Source organism: Amblyraja radiata, chromosome 45, assembly GCF_010909765.2.
Source record: "Amblyraja radiata isolate CabotCenter1 chromosome 45, sAmbRad1.1.pri, whole genome shotgun sequence".
NCBI lineage: Eukaryota > Metazoa > Chordata > Chondrichthyes > Rajiformes > Rajidae > Amblyraja > Amblyraja radiata.
The window spans coordinates 13,609,006-13,627,222 of NC_046000.1; the positions used below are offsets into that span (position 1 = coordinate 13,609,006).

At 47.2% G+C, this 18,217-nt stretch overlaps 2 protein-coding genes across 2 annotated transcripts in view; one reads left to right on the top strand and one right to left on the bottom strand.

The window, feature by feature from the left end:
• Nucleotides 1-1,044: 1,044 nt before the first annotated feature.
• LOC116968463 (phospholipase A and acyltransferase 3-like) lies at nt 1,045-4,770 on the bottom strand. Its single transcript, XM_033015228.1, has 4 exons — nt 4,726-4,770; nt 2,665-2,770; nt 2,270-2,535; nt 1,045-1,146 (listed from the first exon to the last, which is right to left on the bottom strand). Exons 1-4 carry the CDS (start codon nt 4,768-4,770, stop codon nt 1,045-1,047), a joined length of 519 nt encoding a protein of 172 aa, XP_032871119.1.
• A 6,056-nt stretch (nt 4,771-10,826) lies between these two features.
• LOC116968464 (phosphofurin acidic cluster sorting protein 1-like) overlaps nt 10,827-18,217 on the top strand; it is a 48,584-nt gene continuing 41,193 nt past the window's right edge. The window contains exons 1-2 of the mRNA XM_033015229.1: nt 10,827-10,865; nt 17,957-18,114. Of these exons, the coding sequence (XP_032871120.1) occupies nt 10,827-10,865; nt 17,957-18,114 (197 nt within the window). The remainder of the gene's footprint in view (nt 10,866-17,956; nt 18,115-18,217) is intronic.

Consider the following 18,217-nt stretch of genomic DNA (forward strand, 5'->3'; position numbering starts at 1 on the left):
AGTCAGAACATACACCATAGGCTGAATAATATCCTCTATAAAGTGCTGTGAATTGCTGTCAAGGGAATTAAATTTGACAGCATTTATTGAAACAAACACATCTCCGCCCCAATCTCCATTTACGGGGAAAGTGTGGAGAGAGTGTGCAGAGCTATAGCGGCTCTGAACCGGCCCTGCTGAGTGCCCCCCACCCCCCCTGGACTGTCTCCCTCGGATGGTCACGACACACAGACACATCTGCACTTTAGTCTGTTTGAACTGTTTTACTGTTGTCATGTTCTTTTACAAACCATGTTTCTCGGGGGATCTAAACCTAAATGTTATTAGTTATTTAATTTATGACATCGGATGGAAGCTGCAAACCCAAATCTCGTTGCACTGATGTGCAATGACAATAAAAGATATTATTATGATCATTATCTCAAAGGGTGACACAAAATACTGGAGTAACTCAGCGGGTGAGGCAGCATCTATGGAGAGAAGGAATTGATAACGTTTCGGGTCGAGACCCTTCTTCGGACTCGCCGGGATGCCTCACCTGCTGACTTACTCCTGCATTTTGTGTCTGCCTTCGATTTTATCCAGCATCTGCAGTTCCTTCTAACACATCTCAAAGGGTGATGGTTTGCATTTCCTGTTCTTGGATTCTGAATACGACTGACGGAGTTGGATTTCCATTTTTGTGGAGAGCTCGCTGCTCTCTCGAAACCCTCAAGTAATACGTTCTGCTTCTTTCCTACTGCTCTCCCCTTGTCTCACAGTATTGCAAGCCAGTGCCCAGAATTCAACATCCTTTCCCTCCCCATATGTCCACCCTGCTTGTGTACCACCATGACAAGGTAGGCTTGATGTGAAGTGGTTTGGCTTTGAAATCTGTCTTCCTGAATCATAGCAGTGTTGTGATCAGATTTAATAAACCCTGTGAGGGACTGAAGAAAGATACTGTAGTAGAGTTCCCATATATCAGCAGTGACCACAATTCAGTCAATGGGTTAATTAAATGCTCTAATTAGGAATCCAGCACACTCTGTTATTCATGAGCCTTCATTTTAAATAACGCCCCACAATCCAAAGAAAGGCAAGAATGGCCATTACAGCTGCAATGGCGATGGACCCTACACCAATAACAAGGTTTGCATCATTAGCCTGTGGGAAAAAAAATATGTTTAGTCATGGATTCTACAGCAAAAATGGTCCAAGTGATTGTGTGATCCTAACAAATATGCTGGAGATACTGAGCGGGTGAGGCAGCATCTATGGAGTGAAGGAATAGGTAACAGTCTGAAGAACGGTCTCGACCCGAAACGTCACCTATTCCTTCGCTCCATAGATGCTGCCTCACCCGCTGAGTTTCTCCAGTATTTTTGTCTACCTTCGATTTTTCCAGCATCTGCAGTTCTTTCTTAAACATCCTAACATGTCATCGATGACATGACATCTGGTGACCTGCCCACGGTACCTTTGCCTCCCCTTCCCTCAAGAAGATAGAACACAGAAGAGTACGGCACAGAAATGGGACCTGCGACCCACATTGCTTGTGCCGAACATGATGCATAGTTAAACTGATCTCAGCTCTCTGTTCTTGATCCATATCCCTCTATTTCCTGCTCTCCCATGTGTGACTTGGTTTGTAATACAATTCTGCTCTAAACTTGATCCCAGTCATCACCCAGTGGAGTGAGTTGTATCCTTCACTGCCAAATGTACACAGACCAGCCACTGAATATGTAACGCCTTTGAACCACCATGTCCCATATATTTGGAGGGCCAAAGACATCTCAGGCCCCTCAATGGTTTTCTGTCCAGGTTATTATCTGGACGAGGGAATTGATGGCTTTGACCTCTCAGCCTGCACTTGCTGGAGTTTAGATGGATGAGGAGGGGGGGGACGTCATTGAAACCTACCAGATAATGAAAGGCCTGGATAAAGTGGATATGGAAAGTATGTTTTCAGTAGTGGGAGAGTCTTGGACCAAACGTTACAGCCTCAGAAAATCTAAATGGAGATGAGGAGAAATTTCTTGATCCAATGGGTGGGGAATCTGTGGAATTCATTGCCACAGGCGACGGTGAAAGTCAAGTCATTGGGTATTTTTAAGGCAGAGATTGATAGGTTCTTGGAGTAGGTTGGGCATCAGATGTTATGGGGAGAAGGCAGGAGAATGGGTTTGAGAGGGGAAAATAGATCATTGAATGACAGTATAGACTTGATGGGTCGAATGGCCTAATTCTGCTACTATATGTTATGGTCTTATGTTTCTGCACTTACCTGGTACGAAATCACTTTACCATATCGAAGTGCGTTTACAAAATGTTCACAGTTTTGTTTTAGAAGATTGTAATACACTTTCCGTCCAATGCTTTGTTTAGCCTTGTTTATTATCTCGTCCACGGGTGATGCATCAAACATTGTGTCTGAACGGTTGTTGACATAGCAGGGATCACCTCTAGTTGCCTCAGTGAGAGGCTCCCTCTTAATCACAGCAACATTTGTCGAGCTAGAGAAGCGAAAACTCACACCTCCACTTGCTCCATCTGGAATAGATACGAAATGGTCTTTATCAGGTCTGATAGTATCCCTGGTACGGCTTGAATGACACTTGGGCAGAGAAGTCTACAATGCAAAACATGTTAAATAGGAGAAAAAAAGTGAACAGCTTTTACCTGAAGTTAAATGTACGACGTCTCCATGTCCAATGTAGAGGGCCCAGTGTGTATATATATTTCCAGGTATTTCAATCAAATCTCCAGGTTTTGCTTCATTGACAGGCTGGAAACAAGATAGGGATCACATTATAAACCAACACCAGATTTTAGAAAATTCTGTTATATTTTCATCGAATCATACAGCATGTAAACAGGCCCTACGGCCCAACCTGCCCACACTGACTAACATGACCCACCTGCCTGCCTTTGGCCCAAACCTGTCCTACCCACGTACCTGTCTAAATGTTTCTTAAATGTTACTCTAGTACCTGCTAAACGTTGTGATAGACAATAGGTGCAGGAGTAGGCCATTCGGCCCTTCGAGCCAGCACCGCCATTCAATGTGATCATGGCTGATCATCCACAATCAGTACCCCGTTCCTGCCTTCTCCCATATCCCTTGACTCCGCTATCTTTAAGAGCCCTATCTAGCTCACTCTTGAATGTATCCAGAGAACCAGCCTCCAGTGCCCTCTGAGGCAGAGAATTCCACAGATTCACAACTGTGTGAAAATGTGTTTCCTCATCACCGTTCTAAATGGCTTGCCCCTTATTCTTAAACCGTATCCCCTAGTTCTGGACTTCCCAAACATAATACCTGATGTTTGTAGTGATTTGGATTTGATGGTTTGGGTTCAATACAACAAATCCAACAACAACATCATAATTCATTAAACTTTTGTACCTGCAGGAGTGCAAATCAAATCCGTGTATTTTGTACTTGTGATTGTTTTTTAGCCTTAATATTTACCTGTAGAATCTGTGCAGCATTGTACCTAAGAAGGTGATGACCAGGGTAGAACTAATTTAGATAAATCTGCTAATTTTACTTGGGAGTCACGTGAGTGACTACGTGAAGACCCCGCCAGCACGCATGCGCGACATAGCGTCTCACGCAGTGCAACAACGACGGGCGGGGGAATGAGCTCTCCCGCAATAGAGTTTAAAACGGGACCTCCAGGTAAGTAAAACCTTATTCTGAGGTCGTTATCAACAAAACCCTTGTTATGCTCTGTGTTATAGAGAACAAATGGACAAGGGGAGAAAACCAAAGAAGGTCGCACCCCGTCCGACTGTGATGGCCCAGGAGGGTTCCAGCAGTGGGGGGCGACCGGCGGCATCTGGACCGCACTCGATGCGGTCCACAGTCACCGACGCAATTTCTGCTGAGCCAATCCCAACGCCGCAAGCTGCTCAGCTCGAACCACCGCAGCGGGTTGGGGGCAAGGCAAAGCAAAAGTCGGTCTGGCCGGTAGACTACGATGAGTCCGGTCAGGAAGACGCGCTGCCCGAGTGCGGCAAAGATGACCGTTTGTCCCGCATGGAGCGGTTGATGGAGCAGGTGCTCCAGCGGGACTTGCTCCGGGAGATGGGGCAAGCCCGCCATGGGAGTGCATACACACCCACAACAGTGCAATATCCAGCACTGTCCATCGCATCTCCCTTGACAGAGGGGAGCGTTGGTGGCCTGGTGTGGGCTGGTCAAGAAGAGGGGTCCGTGGCTGAAGACAACAGCAGTGTGCTGGGGGTGCAGGAACACTCCCAGCAGAAGAGCTGCTGGGAGTGATCAACCGCTACGCGGTAACATCACGAGCGGGACAGCCGTTACAATCAAAATTGGCGGCCAGTATTGACTACCTGTCCTTCAACCCACTACAAGAACAGGTAGTAAATGAGGCGTTGGACAGATACACGCCCCCGGAGAACTGCATCTCCCTCAATATACCGGCCGTTAACAGCCAAATCTGGGGGTACATTGGGTTGGGCATAAGAACCCAGGAGGTGAAGCTCCAGAAAATCCTGAAGCTCCTGACGTCAGCTATCACATCTTATGCTCGTTCGGTGGATGGGGTCGAAATGACCGACAACCAGCAGGACACCCTGGCTCTACTGTGCAACACACAGTACGAGATAAACAGCCTGCGGAAGGATGCCATCAGACCTGCCCTCAATCCCAAATTTGCAGGGTTGTGCAAATCTGCGACCTCACAACCACAAATCTTGCTATTTGGGAGGCACCTGTCGAAACAGGTTAAAGATCTGGATGAGGAGTCGAAAGTGCATGGACTCATGAGGGCAGGCCTAGGAACGAGCAAAGCCACACAACCCAGGCGGCAGCACCCCTATGCATCCACCAGCAGGCGTCAACATCAGGGTGCTGGTGAAAGCATGGAGCCCGCATATCATCCCCAGAGGTCTTTTTTAGGCCAGGGCCCAGAGCGGACCCCATGGAAGATGCGCCAACCCCACACAGCAACACCTCGACCGACGAAGAAACAGAAACCCAGGAAATGAACACTCTACCGGTAACCATGGAGGTAGGTGGGTCTGGTTCTTCCAGAACATAAAAGGTGCAGGACCTGTACTAACAGGGGGGAGGTTACACCTGTTTTTGGAAGTATGGAGGATTATCACTCTTGATAATTATATACTACAAAGTATTCAGGGATACAAAATTGAATTCATCCAAAAAAGTATGCCACCAGTTCAACCTGTACCCCACAGAGAATTTACACTCTCACAAAAAGAAAAATAGGAGGGTCAGGCAGAACTGGTGAGATTACATACAAAAGGAGTCATAGAAAAAACGGAACATGACTCTTTGGAATTTGTATCAAATATCTTTACGATGTTTTTGTGTTTTGGTGTTGAACTTCTTGAATGCTATGTTGTATTTTTATTAGTGTGCTGCAAGGACATCTGAATTTCCCCTGAATAAGGGGATTAATAAAGTAAATCTAATCTAATCTAATCTAAGACTATTTACCAAGATATTAAAACCAGCCTTGGCAATATTAAGAAAACAAAAACATATTGGCATGGCATATCTTGATGATATTTTGATAGTGGGCAAAACCCTGGAATTAGCTAAATCAGCAGTATTAGCTACCAAACATTTGTTTGAAACTCTAGGCTTTGTTATACATCCAGATAAATCTAAGTTGACGCCATCCACAACTATGGACTATCTGGGATTCACAATTAACTCAGTCCACATGTTTGTAACGTTGCCAAAAGTAAAAGCAGCTGAATTGGTGCAAGCCTGCAACACATTATTGGTTACCAATCAACCAACTATTCGACAAGTGGCAAGAGTAATTGGGAAATTAGTAGCAGCATTTCCAGCTACTCAGCTTGGACCTTTGCATTACCAAAACTTACAAAGAGCAAAGGTGCAAGCATTAAAACAACATGCAGGTCATTATGATCGACCCATGAACTTACCAGCCAAAGCAATTTCAGAGTTACAATGGTGGAAAGTAAACATTTGGCATAGTTCCAGCCCTATTATTATCAGTAACCCAGCAATCACGGTACAAACGGATGCCAGTGCTCAAGGTTGGGGAGCAACTAACACTATATCTAGTACTGGTGGTAGATGGAATATACAAGAAACTTCACTACTACAGACACTGGGCATAAATTATTTAGAAATGTTGGGTGCGTTTTATGGGCTAAAAGCTTATTGTTCAGCTATGCACCATTTGCATGTCCGCCTACAAATTGACAATACCACAGTGGTGGCTTATATTAACCATATGGGCGGAATAAAATCGATATCTTGTGACAATCTGGTCAACACAATCTGACAATGGTGTGTCGACAGACATATTTGGCTATTAGCAACTTACCTACCAGGTAAGCTCAATACAGTGGCAGACACCAGGTCACGAAAATTCAATGACAAAACCGAATGGATGTTGAACCCCAAAGTATTTGCTGAAATTACAAATCGATATGGAACACCAGATATCGATCTCTTTGCATCCCGATTGAATCACCAGTTATCAACATATGTCGCTTGGGAACCAGACCCTGAGGCAGCAGCGATGGACGCGTTCTCGCTGAATTGGGGAAATTTGTTTTTCTATGCTTTTCCCCCCTTCTGCCTCATCAGTCGGGTCCAACGCAAAATACAAATGGACTCTGCTTCATGTATTTTGGTAGTACCCGACTGGCCTACACAGCCATGGTTCCCTGTGGTCCTCGATATGGTCATTGAACCACCCATGACCATTCCCAAAAGACCAGATCTGTTGGTCCACCCTGTTACGGGCGAAAGTCATCCGTGCCATGACAGGATAAATCTGTTGGGTTGCAGAATTTAAAAAGACCACTATTGGATCTGGCACTATCGAACAGGACCATGGACATGATTACGGCAGCCTACTGGAAATCGACCAAGAAGCAGTACCTCTCCAGCATACGGAAGTGGGAAGCGTACTGCTCGAGGACTGGGGTAGCATATAGAACAGCTACAATAACGAACGTCCTGGAGTTCCTATCCAGCCTTCACTTCGATGAAGGGCTGAGTTACAGCACAATCAACAGTGCTAGGAGTGCTCTGTCAGCCTATCTATGGCAGGCACCAGGACAGCAGTCCATAGGATCACATCCACTGGTGGCCAAACTCATGAAAGGGATTTTTAATACCAATCCCCCTGGACCAAGGTACACCCAGATCTGGGACGTCAGTGTCGTCCTCTCATTACTAAGGGGTTGGTCACCAGCCAGATCCCTGTCTCTGGAACAGTTTGAAAACTGTAATGCTGATGGCATTAGTCTCAGCCCAAAGGGTCCAGTCCCTACACTATCTAAGACTGGACAATATGGTCACATCAGCTGACCAGATTACATTAAAAATGTTAGAGCTGGTCAAGCAGAGCAGACCGGGAACTTCGGGACTGACGATGGAATTCCGGGCGTACCCACCTGACCCCCGTTTATGTGTCATGTCACATCTACTGCTATACCTTAGCACAACTAAAGCATTAAGAGGGAGCGAAATGGCACTGTGGGTCAGCTTCCAAAAAGCCACATGGTCGAGTGTCGGTACAAACCATCTCAAGGTGGCTCAGACAGGTATTGTGAGCTGCTGGGGTGGATACTGACATTTTAAAATCTCACTCCACCAGGGCAGCAGCAACATCGGCGGCCAGGAATATGGAGATACCAATGGACCATATCCTGGCAACAGCGGGATGGTCAACGGAATGATGAGGGATTACGTGCCCTCCGCTCCCGCCCTCAATTATAAAGGTCAACTGGTATCTTAGTTCTTCTTATCTTTACTATGTTTATTTCAATTACTATTTCTGTGATTCCACACCGCTGCTTTGAAGAATGTCGCGCACGCACGCGTGCTGGCGGGGTCTTCACGTAATCTCTCATCGCTACTCCTCATAAAATAAAGATCAAACTTCAAACTGGTAAGTTCTCGTTTAATCTTACTATTATACTGTAAGATAATTTCTACTTGTGATCCAGACCTCTTGAGATAAAGGTCAATATTTCACTTATTTTTAATTTTGTCCGTTGATCTTCACTTGTCCTGGTAGAAAAATCACTGCATCTGTCTGCTGATCATCAAATCTCAGCATCTTGCCAGAGAACGTACTGGTCTCTGGTGATTTGGGGCTGAGGGTAGTGAAATGGGGAAAAGTAAAATGGGATCAGATGAAGCCGCACAGGATTCACAGAGTGCCTGCAACAGTTTTCATGAGGGAACAGATGATGAGAGATGGCTTAAATAAGAGAAAATAGAAGGTTTAGGAAAGAAACTGAGATGGAGTTAAAAGAATCAAGGACGCCCGGTTATCTGGCAACATTGGCCCATTTCAAGATGAGGAATAAAATGCAAATATGTTTTATTTAATTTTAGATTTGTGTTTGATCCTGGCTTTGGGCAATGAATTAGTGCAGACACCTTTGTTAGAAATGGATGTTCTTATAATCCTTGCACCATTGTGGTTCAGTCGTGTGGTGCTGGGCAGTGTGTCTACCCTCTCCCACACAATAAGCAGCGATCAAATAAACTCCGGTGTGAATTCAGTGTTTGTGGATGTCAAACCCCAACTTGTTTGTGCATTTCATAACCTTTTTCTACATTCAGTTGTTAATCATTTCCAACTGCCTAATAGCCCTGTCCCACGGTACGAGTTCATTCCAAGAGCTCTCCCGAGTTTAAAAAAAATCAAACTCTTGGTAAGCACGGAGAATGAACGTAGCGGGTACGTCGGAGCTCGGGGACGTCTCTTACCGGCTCGTAACGCTAACGGCGGGTACTCAGGAAGACTCGCTAACGGCAGGTAAGCACGGGAAGACTTGTGAAGATTTTTCAACACGTTGAAAAATGTCCACGAGAGCCCCGAGTACCGACGAGTGGCCATTACCGTAAATCTCCGAGTTCGAATCAGGGCAAACTCGGGAGAACTCTTGGAATGAACTCGTACCGTGGGACAGGGGTTTAAACAAGTTCCTGCATTCCATGGGGAAAGCTGAAACTAGATCTTTTGTCTCATTCTTTTTAAATCGCCCGTTACTTTTCCATGTCTGCTTCTCTGACCATCTGAAGACCCCCTGACAACGATGCAAACGATGGCTCAGACCAGAAGGTTTCCATTTATTTAATATTTATCCAAAGTTAACGACAGGGAAAGTGTTAAACAAAGGGAAAATGGAGTTCAAGTGTTTATAGTCAGAGAGTAGAGTAAAGAGGAACTTACTCCCATAGGCTGTGCCTGAGGAAGGTGATGGAGATCTTTTCAAGGAGCCAGATAAATGTGAAAGTGAAAGCAACCCAGATAAGTTATGGCGCATTATAAATTGGTGTTTCTGAGAAAGCTTTTGAATTTCCCATTAAGCAGCTCGAGAGAAAGCGCTCAGGACAACTCATATTTAACAGAAACGAAGGCTGATATGCAGAGGGAGGTTCCCAAAGAGCATAAAATCCTGCAGTTGGGCCAAATTGTCTTTTGCTGCTATAAATGTTCTTTAAAACCAGAGCCCGCTTTACCCTCTGACTTCACGCTCCCCACATCACCCTACGTCCAGGACTGAGGATGACTGCCAAATGCCACAACGCGTCCTTCTTTGGGCTGTGTGTCGGTGCCTGATCACAGCCGGCATCAGCTCCACCATGGCATCAGCAGCCATGTCCTCTGAAGACCACATATGAACAAGGGAAAGTTCAGGAAAATCCCCCCCACACACATCGAGTACGGCCCACTGTCTGCAGACCACAGTCTCCCACGGCTCTGGGTGTAGGTTGTTGAGCTCAGACATTTTCTGACTGATGGAGACAATATGTCTGAGCATCGACAACCAGCATCTGCCCAGTGACCAGAGTTGAGATTAAAAGTATTCAAACAAATTTACCTTTCGACGGCTCATGTTGACTTGGTGAATTTGAACTTCCTCTGATGTTTAACACACCTGCAGATCAAAATGTGGAAACTATTTGTCTTTCGTCTGAGTTCTCAGCTTCTGTTCCTCAGCTCTCAGCTCAAACCGAAGACGTGCTTTCAATTCTAGTCACAAACTTCCTAGGGCAGTCCCAACAGTTCAGTGATTTGTGGTTAGAAATGTGCATTGCGTGATGAAGACTCACAATTCCGGATGAGTCAGTTGGCAGACCGAGCTTTAATATTTGGTGAAATGGTCGCCAAGTCTAAACTTTGTTCTCATGAAGTAGAAAGGTCTCACCAGATGCAGTAGATGAGGTTAGATTTTTTATTTCAAAATATACTTTATTCGAGAAGTAAATATATACAATACATGATCCATACAAAACTCCATCCGACATTCTCGGAAGCTACATATACATTCAATAGTTTCCCCAAATCACAATTTTACCCCACACCCTTGCTACTCATGTGGCCCACTGGCGTGGAATCCCTTCCCTTATTTTGAGGGGTGTCTCCACCACACCCTGCCCCCCATGTCCAGCAGCGGAAGGAACCTAGACTGTAGATGAGGTGTATGTGAACCTCTGTCTCACCTGGAACGACTGCTGCAGCTCCTGAATGGCAGGTGAGGGAGGAGAAACATGCTTCTCGGCTAAAATGGAGTTGTCTGATAACATTCCCTTTGCCAGACAAACAGGCTCACTTTCAATAACAAGTAGCTCAACAGACAGCTGCAAAATCATTGGGTTAACCTGCTCTTCCAAGGGACTACTGAGACAGATGAGTGAAGCCTATTTTCAGTACTAGGGAGGATAACTAGTTTTAAAACATAGCTGACTGTTGTTTGTAGAGTCGGGAAGAAGCACAGGTTTATGATTATATGTGTAACCTGCTTGCAAGCTCATCTAACCTCTCGTCAGATCAGGGCCCAGCATGGTGCCAGGACCTTCCAAGTTCTCCAGACCAGCCATTGTAAGCCAGTGTCTGTGGCATGCAGAATTCAACGAGACTCGTTGTCTTATTGGAGAAACAAGGAACTTTTAATGTTGGTTTACAAAAAAAGACAATCAGTGCTGGAGTAACTCAGTAGGTCAGCTGTCCATGTCACCTATCCATGTTCTCCACAGATGCTGCCTGACCCGCTGAGTTACTCCAGCACTCTGTGAAACGTCACCTATCCATGTTCTCCACAGATGCTGCCTGACCCGCTGAGTTACTCCAGCACTCTGTGAAACGTCACCTATCCATGTTCTCCACAGATGCTGCCTGACCCGCTGAGTTACTCCAGCACTTTGTGAAATGTCACCTATCCATGTTCTCCACAGATGCTGCCTGACCCGCTAAGTTACTCCAGCACTCTGTGAAACGTCACCTATCCATGTTCTCCACAGATGCTGCCTGACCCGCTGAGTTACTCCAGCACTCTGTGAAACGTCACCTATCCATGTTCTCCACAGATGCTGCCTGACCCGCTGAGTTACTCCATCACATGTGTCTTTCGCTGTTTTGTTTATGTTTTTACCAGTGGGCAGTTTTTAACTTTACCTGATTGAAACTTTACATTGACCTGGATCCTTGAAACCAGCTTGGATTGATACAGAGAGTCAGAACATACACCATAGGCTGAATAATATCCTCTATAAAGTGCTGTGAATTGCTGTCAAGGGAATTAAATTTGACAGCATTTATTGAAACAAACACATCTCCGCCCCAATCTCCATTTACGGGGACAGTGTGGAGAGAGTGTCCAGCTTTAAGTTTCTGGGCACTCACATTTCAGAGGAGCTCACATGGTCCACCAACACCGCTGCGCTGGTCAAGAAGGCACAGCAACGACTGTTCTTCCTGAGAACAGACTGGTCTGTCCAACAGCTGCTGACAACCTTTTACCGCTGCACCACAGAGAGCATATTAACGTATGGCATCTCTGTGTGGTATCTCAGCTGCACGGAGACGGAGAGGAGAGCTCTTCAGCGCGTCGTCCACAGAGCGCAGAAGATCATTGGGACACAGCTACCAGCCTTGGAGGGCATCTACCACACACGGTGCCTCAGGAAGGCCGTCAGCATCCACAAAGACTCCTCACACCCTTGTAACGGATGTTCGAACTACTTCCCTCCGGCAGGCAGACGTTACAAGGCCTTCTACGCCCGAACCTCCAGACTCAGGAACAGCTTCATTCCCAGAGCTATAACGGCTCTGAACCGGCCCTGCTGAGTGCCCCCCACCCCCCCTGGACTGTCTCCCTCGGATGGTCACGTCACACAGACACATCTGCACTTTAGTCTGTTTGAACTGTTTTACTGTTGTAATGTTCTTTTACAAACCATGTTTCTCGGGGTATCTAAACCTAAATGTTATTAGTTATTTAAGTTATGACATCGGATGGAAGCTGCAAACCCAAATCTCGTTGCACTGATGTGCAATGACAATAAAAGATATTATTATTATTATTATCTCAAAGGGTGACACAAAATACTGGAGTAACTCAGCGGGTGAGGCAGCATCTATGGAGAGAAGGAATTGATAACGTTTCTGGTCGAGACCCTTCTTCAGACTCGCCGGGATGCCTCACCTGCTGAGTTACTCCTGCATTTTGTGTCTACCTTCGATTTTATCCAGCATCTGCAGTTCCTTCTAACACATCTCAAAGGGTGATGGTTTGCATTTCCTGTTCTTGGATTCTGAATACGACTGACGGAGTTGGATTTCCATTTTTGTGGAGAGCTCGCTGCTCTCTCGAAACCCTCAAGTAATACGTTCTGCTTCTTTCCTACTGCTCTCCCCTTGTCTCACAGTATTGCAAGCCAGTGCCCAGAATTCAACATCCTTTCCCTCCCCTTGTGATGCTGTCCCTCCTCTTCTTTTTAAAGAGGTTTTCCCGAGTATAGGGCAGTCGGTTCTCGCCATCATAAACAGTAGCTTGTGTTCTGGGGTTGTCCCCGTAAATTTTAAACATGCAGTAGTGCAACCACTACTTAAGAAACCTGGCCTGGATCAAACTGTTCTGGCCAATTTTAGGCCGATCTCCAAGTTGCCATTTATCTCTAAAATCATGGAGAAAGTAGTTTATGCTCAGCTGAAACTCTTCCTGGATGAGCACAATATTCGGGAGGTTTTCCAGTCTGGATTCAAAGCTATGCATAGCACAGAGTCGCCTCTGCTAAGGGTTTTTAACGACATCCTCCTGGCAAACGACTCCGGTAATTATGTGGTTCTTGTCTTGCTGGACCTATCTACCGCCTTCGATACAGTGGACCATGGAATTTTAATTTCCCGATTACAGCACCAAGTGGGCATTTGTGGCAGTGCCCTGGGATGGTTCAGGTCCTATCTGGCAGACAGAACCATGCGTGTAAGCCTTGCTGGCTTTGAATCCTCCTCCACTCCCTTGGTATATGGGGTTCCACAGGGCTCAACGTTACGGCCTCAGAAAATCTAAATGGAGATGAGGAGAAATTTCTTGATCCAGTTGGTGGGGAATCTATGGAATTCATTGCCACAGGCGACGATGAAAGTCAAGTCATTGGGTATTTTTAAGGCAGAGATTGATAGGTTCTTGGAGTAGGTTGGGCATCAGATGTTATGGGGAGAAGGCAGGAGAATGGGTTTGAGAGGGGAAAATAGATCATTGAATGACAGTATAGACTTGATGGGTCGAATGGCCTAATTCTGCTACTATATGTTATGGTCTTATGTTTCTGCACTTACCTGGTACGAAATCTCTTTACCATATCGAAGTGCGTTTACAAAATGTTCAGTTTTGTTTTAGAACATTGTAATGCACTTTCTGCCCAATGCTTTGTTTAGCCTTGTTTATTATCTCGTCCACGGGTGATGCTTCAAATCGTGTGTCTGAACGGTTGTTGACATAGCAGGGATCACCTCTAGTTACCTCAGTGAGAGGCTCCCTCTTAATCACACCAACATTTGCCGAGCTAGCGAAGCGAAAACTCACATTTCCACTTGCTCCATCTGGAATAGATATGAAAGGGTCTTTATCAGGTCTGATAGTATCACTGGTACGGCTTGAATGACACTGGGTAGAGAAGTCTTCAATGCAAAACATGTTAAATAGGAGAAAAAAAGTGAACAGCTTTTACCTTTAGTTAAATGTACGACGTCACCATGTCCAATGTCGATGGCCCAGTGTTTATACCCAAGTGTTCGAGGTATTTCAATCAAATCTCCAGGTTTTGCTTTGAAACCAGACTGGAAATAAGATCGGTATCACTTTAGAAATCAACACCAGATGTTAATAAATGTAGTGATATTTTCATCGAATCATACAGCATGGAAACAGGCCCTTCGGCCCAACCTGCCCACACTGACTAACATGTCCCACCTGCCTGCCTTTGGCCCATATATCTCTAAACCTGTCCTATCCACGTACCTGTCTAAATGTTTCTTAAATGTTGCGTTAGTACCCGCTAAACGTTGTGATAATACCTGATGTTTGTAGTGATTTGGATTCTGATGGTTAGGGTTCAATACAACAAACCCAACAACATAATAATATTTCATGAATCATTTGTACCTGCAGGAGTGCAAATCAAATCTGTGCACTTTGTACTTGCGATTGTTTTTTAGCCTTTTGCTAAAAATACATCTATTGATGCTCCTGAACACATCATCAGTGATGTAACCTGGGGTCATTCGGTGCTTCGGATCTTTCAACATCAGACACCCTCGCCCAGGCGACCTAGCCGTGGTTGATCAGACCACAACTTGTGTTAAGGTGCCATTCGCTCCTCCCCATGGACATTCTCTCCTGATCCAGAGCCATCTCGAGGCCTTCTCTGCTGCCTCTGTGGTGTTCTTGATGGCCTTTCTCCTCGCCACTCCGTTTATGCCCAGTGCACTCAAGGCTTTGTAGAGCGATTGCCCTGCAAAACCTCTGCAGCCAACCGCGATGGGCATACACCTTGCCTTCCAGCCCTGCTTACGGCAGTCTATGACCAGCTCTTCATACTTCGTCCTGATATTAATCTTCGTCTTAATATTTACCTGGTGAATCTGTGCAGCAGTGTACCCAAGAAGGTGGAACTAATTTAGATAAATCTGCCAATACTGTAAGATAATTTCTATTTGTGATCCAGCCCTCTTGAGCTAAAGGTCAATATTTCACATTTATTTAATTTTGTCCGTTGATCTTCACTTGTCCTGGTTGAAGAATCACTGCATCTGTCTGCTGATAGATAGATATAGATATGCCTTTATTGTCATTCTGACCGAAGTCTGAACGAAATTGCAGCAGTCATACATATAATACAATAAAAACAACAATAAACACATATTAACATCCACCACAGTGAGTCCACCCAGCATCTCCTCACTGTGATGGAGGCAAAAGTCTTAGGTCTGCAGTCTCTTCCCTCCTCTTCTCCCTCTGCGCTGAGGCGATACCCCCCGGGCGATGTTATAAATCAGTCCCGCGGCTCAAACACCGCGGCCCGGGGTGGTCGTAGCTGCCGCCCACCAGTCCTGCAGACGCAGCCGCTGGCCCGCGGCCGAACCCCGGACTCAGGCCACCGCCGCCAGAACACCGTCCCAGCCACCCTCACGTGAGTACCGTGCCGTCTTCAGCCTCGGGCTGGGCCGCCACCGACATGGGCGCCGTACCTCCCCCGGGCCGGGCCGCCCCGACATGGGCGCCGAACATCCCCCGGGCCGGGCCGCCCCGACATGGGCGTCGCTTTTTCCCCGGGCCGGGCTGCCCCGACATGGGCGTCGCTTCTCCCTCTGGCTGGGCTGCCCCGACATGGGCGTCGCTTCTCCCTCTGGCCGGGCCGCCCCGACTTGGGCGTCGCTTCTCCCTCTGGCCGGGCCGCCCCGACATGGGCGCCGAACCTCCCTCGGGCTGCAAGCGCCGCACCTCCCCGAGCTCGGCCGCTCCGACGGGAGCCTCGTTCCACCCTCGGGCTGGCCGCCCTCACGAGAGCGCCACTTCCTCTCACGGGAGCACTGTTCCAGCCCTGAGCCGGACCGCCCTCACGGGAGCGAGCTCAGGGCGAGTCCTAACGGGCTCTGCCTCCGGAGCCTCGAGGTCATCAGCTCCATTAGGCCTCAGCGCAGACGGAGGCAGAGAAGGGGAATACGACAAAAAAGTCTCGTTCCCCCGCAGGGAGAGACTGCAAACCCCGTTTCAACCCCCCACCCCCCCAAAACACAAACTAAAAACCAAAAACTAGACTAACCAAAACAAAATAAACAACACAAAAAACAAACAAACGGGACTGCCGATGAGCCGCTGCAGCCAGGGCCGCGCCTCCACTTCCATTTGATCAACAATTCTCAGCATCTTGCCAGAGAACGTACTGATCTCTGGTGATTTGGGGCTGAGGGTAGTGAAATGGGGAAAGGTAAAATGGGATCAGATGAATCCACACAGGATTCACAGAGTGCCTGCAACAGTTTTCATGAGGGAACAGATGATGAGAGATGGCTTAAATAAGAGAAAATAGAAGGCTTCAGAAACAGAAACCGAGATGGAGTTAAAAGAGTCAAGGACGCCCGGTTATCTGGCAACAAAAACAAGATGAGGAATTATTCCTGCATTTCATTGAGAAAGCTGAAACTAGATTTTTGTCTCATTCTTTTTTTTAAATCGCCCGTTACTTTTCCATATCTGCTTCTCTGACCATCTGAAGACCCCCTGACAACGATGCAAATGATGGCTCAGACCAGAAGGTTTCCATTTATTAAATATTTATCCAAAGTTAACGACAGGGAAAGTGTTAAACAAAGGGAAAATGGAGTTCAAGTGTTTACAGTCAGAGAGTAGAGTAAACAGGAACTTACTCCCATAGGCTGTGCCTGAGGAAGGTGATGGAGATGTTTTCAGGGAGCCAGATAAATGTAAGTGAAAGAAACCCAGGTAAGTTATGGCGCATTATAAATTGGTGTTTCTGAGAAAGCTTTTGAATTTCCCGTTGAGCAGGCCGTTGAGAACCCTCAGGACATCTCTCATATTCACTGGAAACGAAGGCTGATATGCAGAGGGAGGTTCCCAAAGAGCTGCAGTTGGGCAGAATTGCCTGTTTTCCATCCGTCCGTCCTTCCGTCCGTCCGTCCATCCGTCCATTCGCCCGTTGGCGGGGGCCTTTCATCGCCCTTTCATTCTTGGTTTCTTGGTCCTCCAAAATATTGCAAATGGAATTTAAACTGGAGGTGGTACCTCATCTCCCCTCCCCCACACCTCTCTCCCCCTCCCTCCCCTATCCCTCTCCCACACCTCTCTCCCCCATCCCTCTCTCCCTCACCCCTCTCCATCTCGGAGGCTTCAACATCGGGAGCCTCGATCACCTCGACGCAGCAGTTTGGTTTTAAGCCGTGCCGGGCGATGAAAGGCCCCGCGAACGGGCCAATTCAGCCCTTAGAAAGTCCGGATTACAAAACATTGTGGGGGGATTGTCCCCCACATCTCAAAGCACGGGGGGGACGTGCCCCCCCCCCCCAGGATTTCCGCCCACGACGGAGTGTGTACATTCTCCCCGTGACCGCGTGGGATTCTTCTGAGATTCTTCGATTTCCCTCCACACTGGAAAAGACGAACAGGTTTGTGGGTTAATTGGCTCAGTGTAAGTGTAAATTGTCGCTGGTGTGTGTGTGTGTGGGATAGTGTGAGTGTGCGGGGATCGCTGGGCGCCGCGGACCGAAACGTCACCCGTTCCTCCTCTCCAGAGACGCTGCCCGTCCCGCTGAGTAACGGGGCCTGTCCCACTTTCACGACCTCTGCCGAGTTTTCCCTCGACTCATACTCGCAGCAAGGTCGTCACGAGGTCGTAGCTAGGTTGTGATGCTAGTCGTAGGTACCCGTGGCATCAAGTAGGTCGGGGCATTTTTCTAGCCTGATGAAAAATGTCCACGTGTCAAAAAGGTCGTGAATTAGTGACAGGCCCTTCACTCCAGCGTTTTGTTTCTATCTTCAGTTTACATCAGCATCAGTTGTTCCTTCCAACACAAGTGCTCATTAAATGGAACCTGCTGCCGAGTGTTCTAGCCAAGGATAATTGTCCCTCTCTCTCCCTCCCTCCCTCTCTCCCTCTCTCCCTCCGTCCCAGGTGCTTGCTCTGGAGAACGTGTCGACCGAGCAGATCCAGGAGGTGGAGGAGGACTTGGACCTGCTGTACGACAGCCTGGAGCTGTACAACCCCAGCGACAGTGGGCCCGAGATGGAGGAGACCGAGAGCGTCCTCAGCACCCCCAAACCCAAGCTCAAGTATGTCAGCAGTTCCCTCCCCCCCCATCACCCCCTCCCACCCCTTCACTCTACAACCTACAAACCAGCACTCCTTTGGGATGTGGGAGGAAACCGGAGCACC

Bases quoted from the DNA above. Each gene is read 5' to 3' on its own strand.
- LOC116968463 (XM_033015228.1), bottom strand. From the start codon at position 4,770: ATGCACTTTCGACTCCTCATCCAGATCTTTAACCTGTTTCGACAG. The intron at 2,536-2,664 runs GTAAAAGCTGTT...TATCTATTCCAG, and splicing joins CGTCGTACATTTAACTTCAG to ATGGAGCAAGTGGAGGTGTG. The intron at 1,147-2,269 runs GTAAGTGCAGAA...TTTTTCCCACAG, and splicing joins GTAAAGTGATTTCGTACCAG to GCTAATGATGCAAACCTTGT.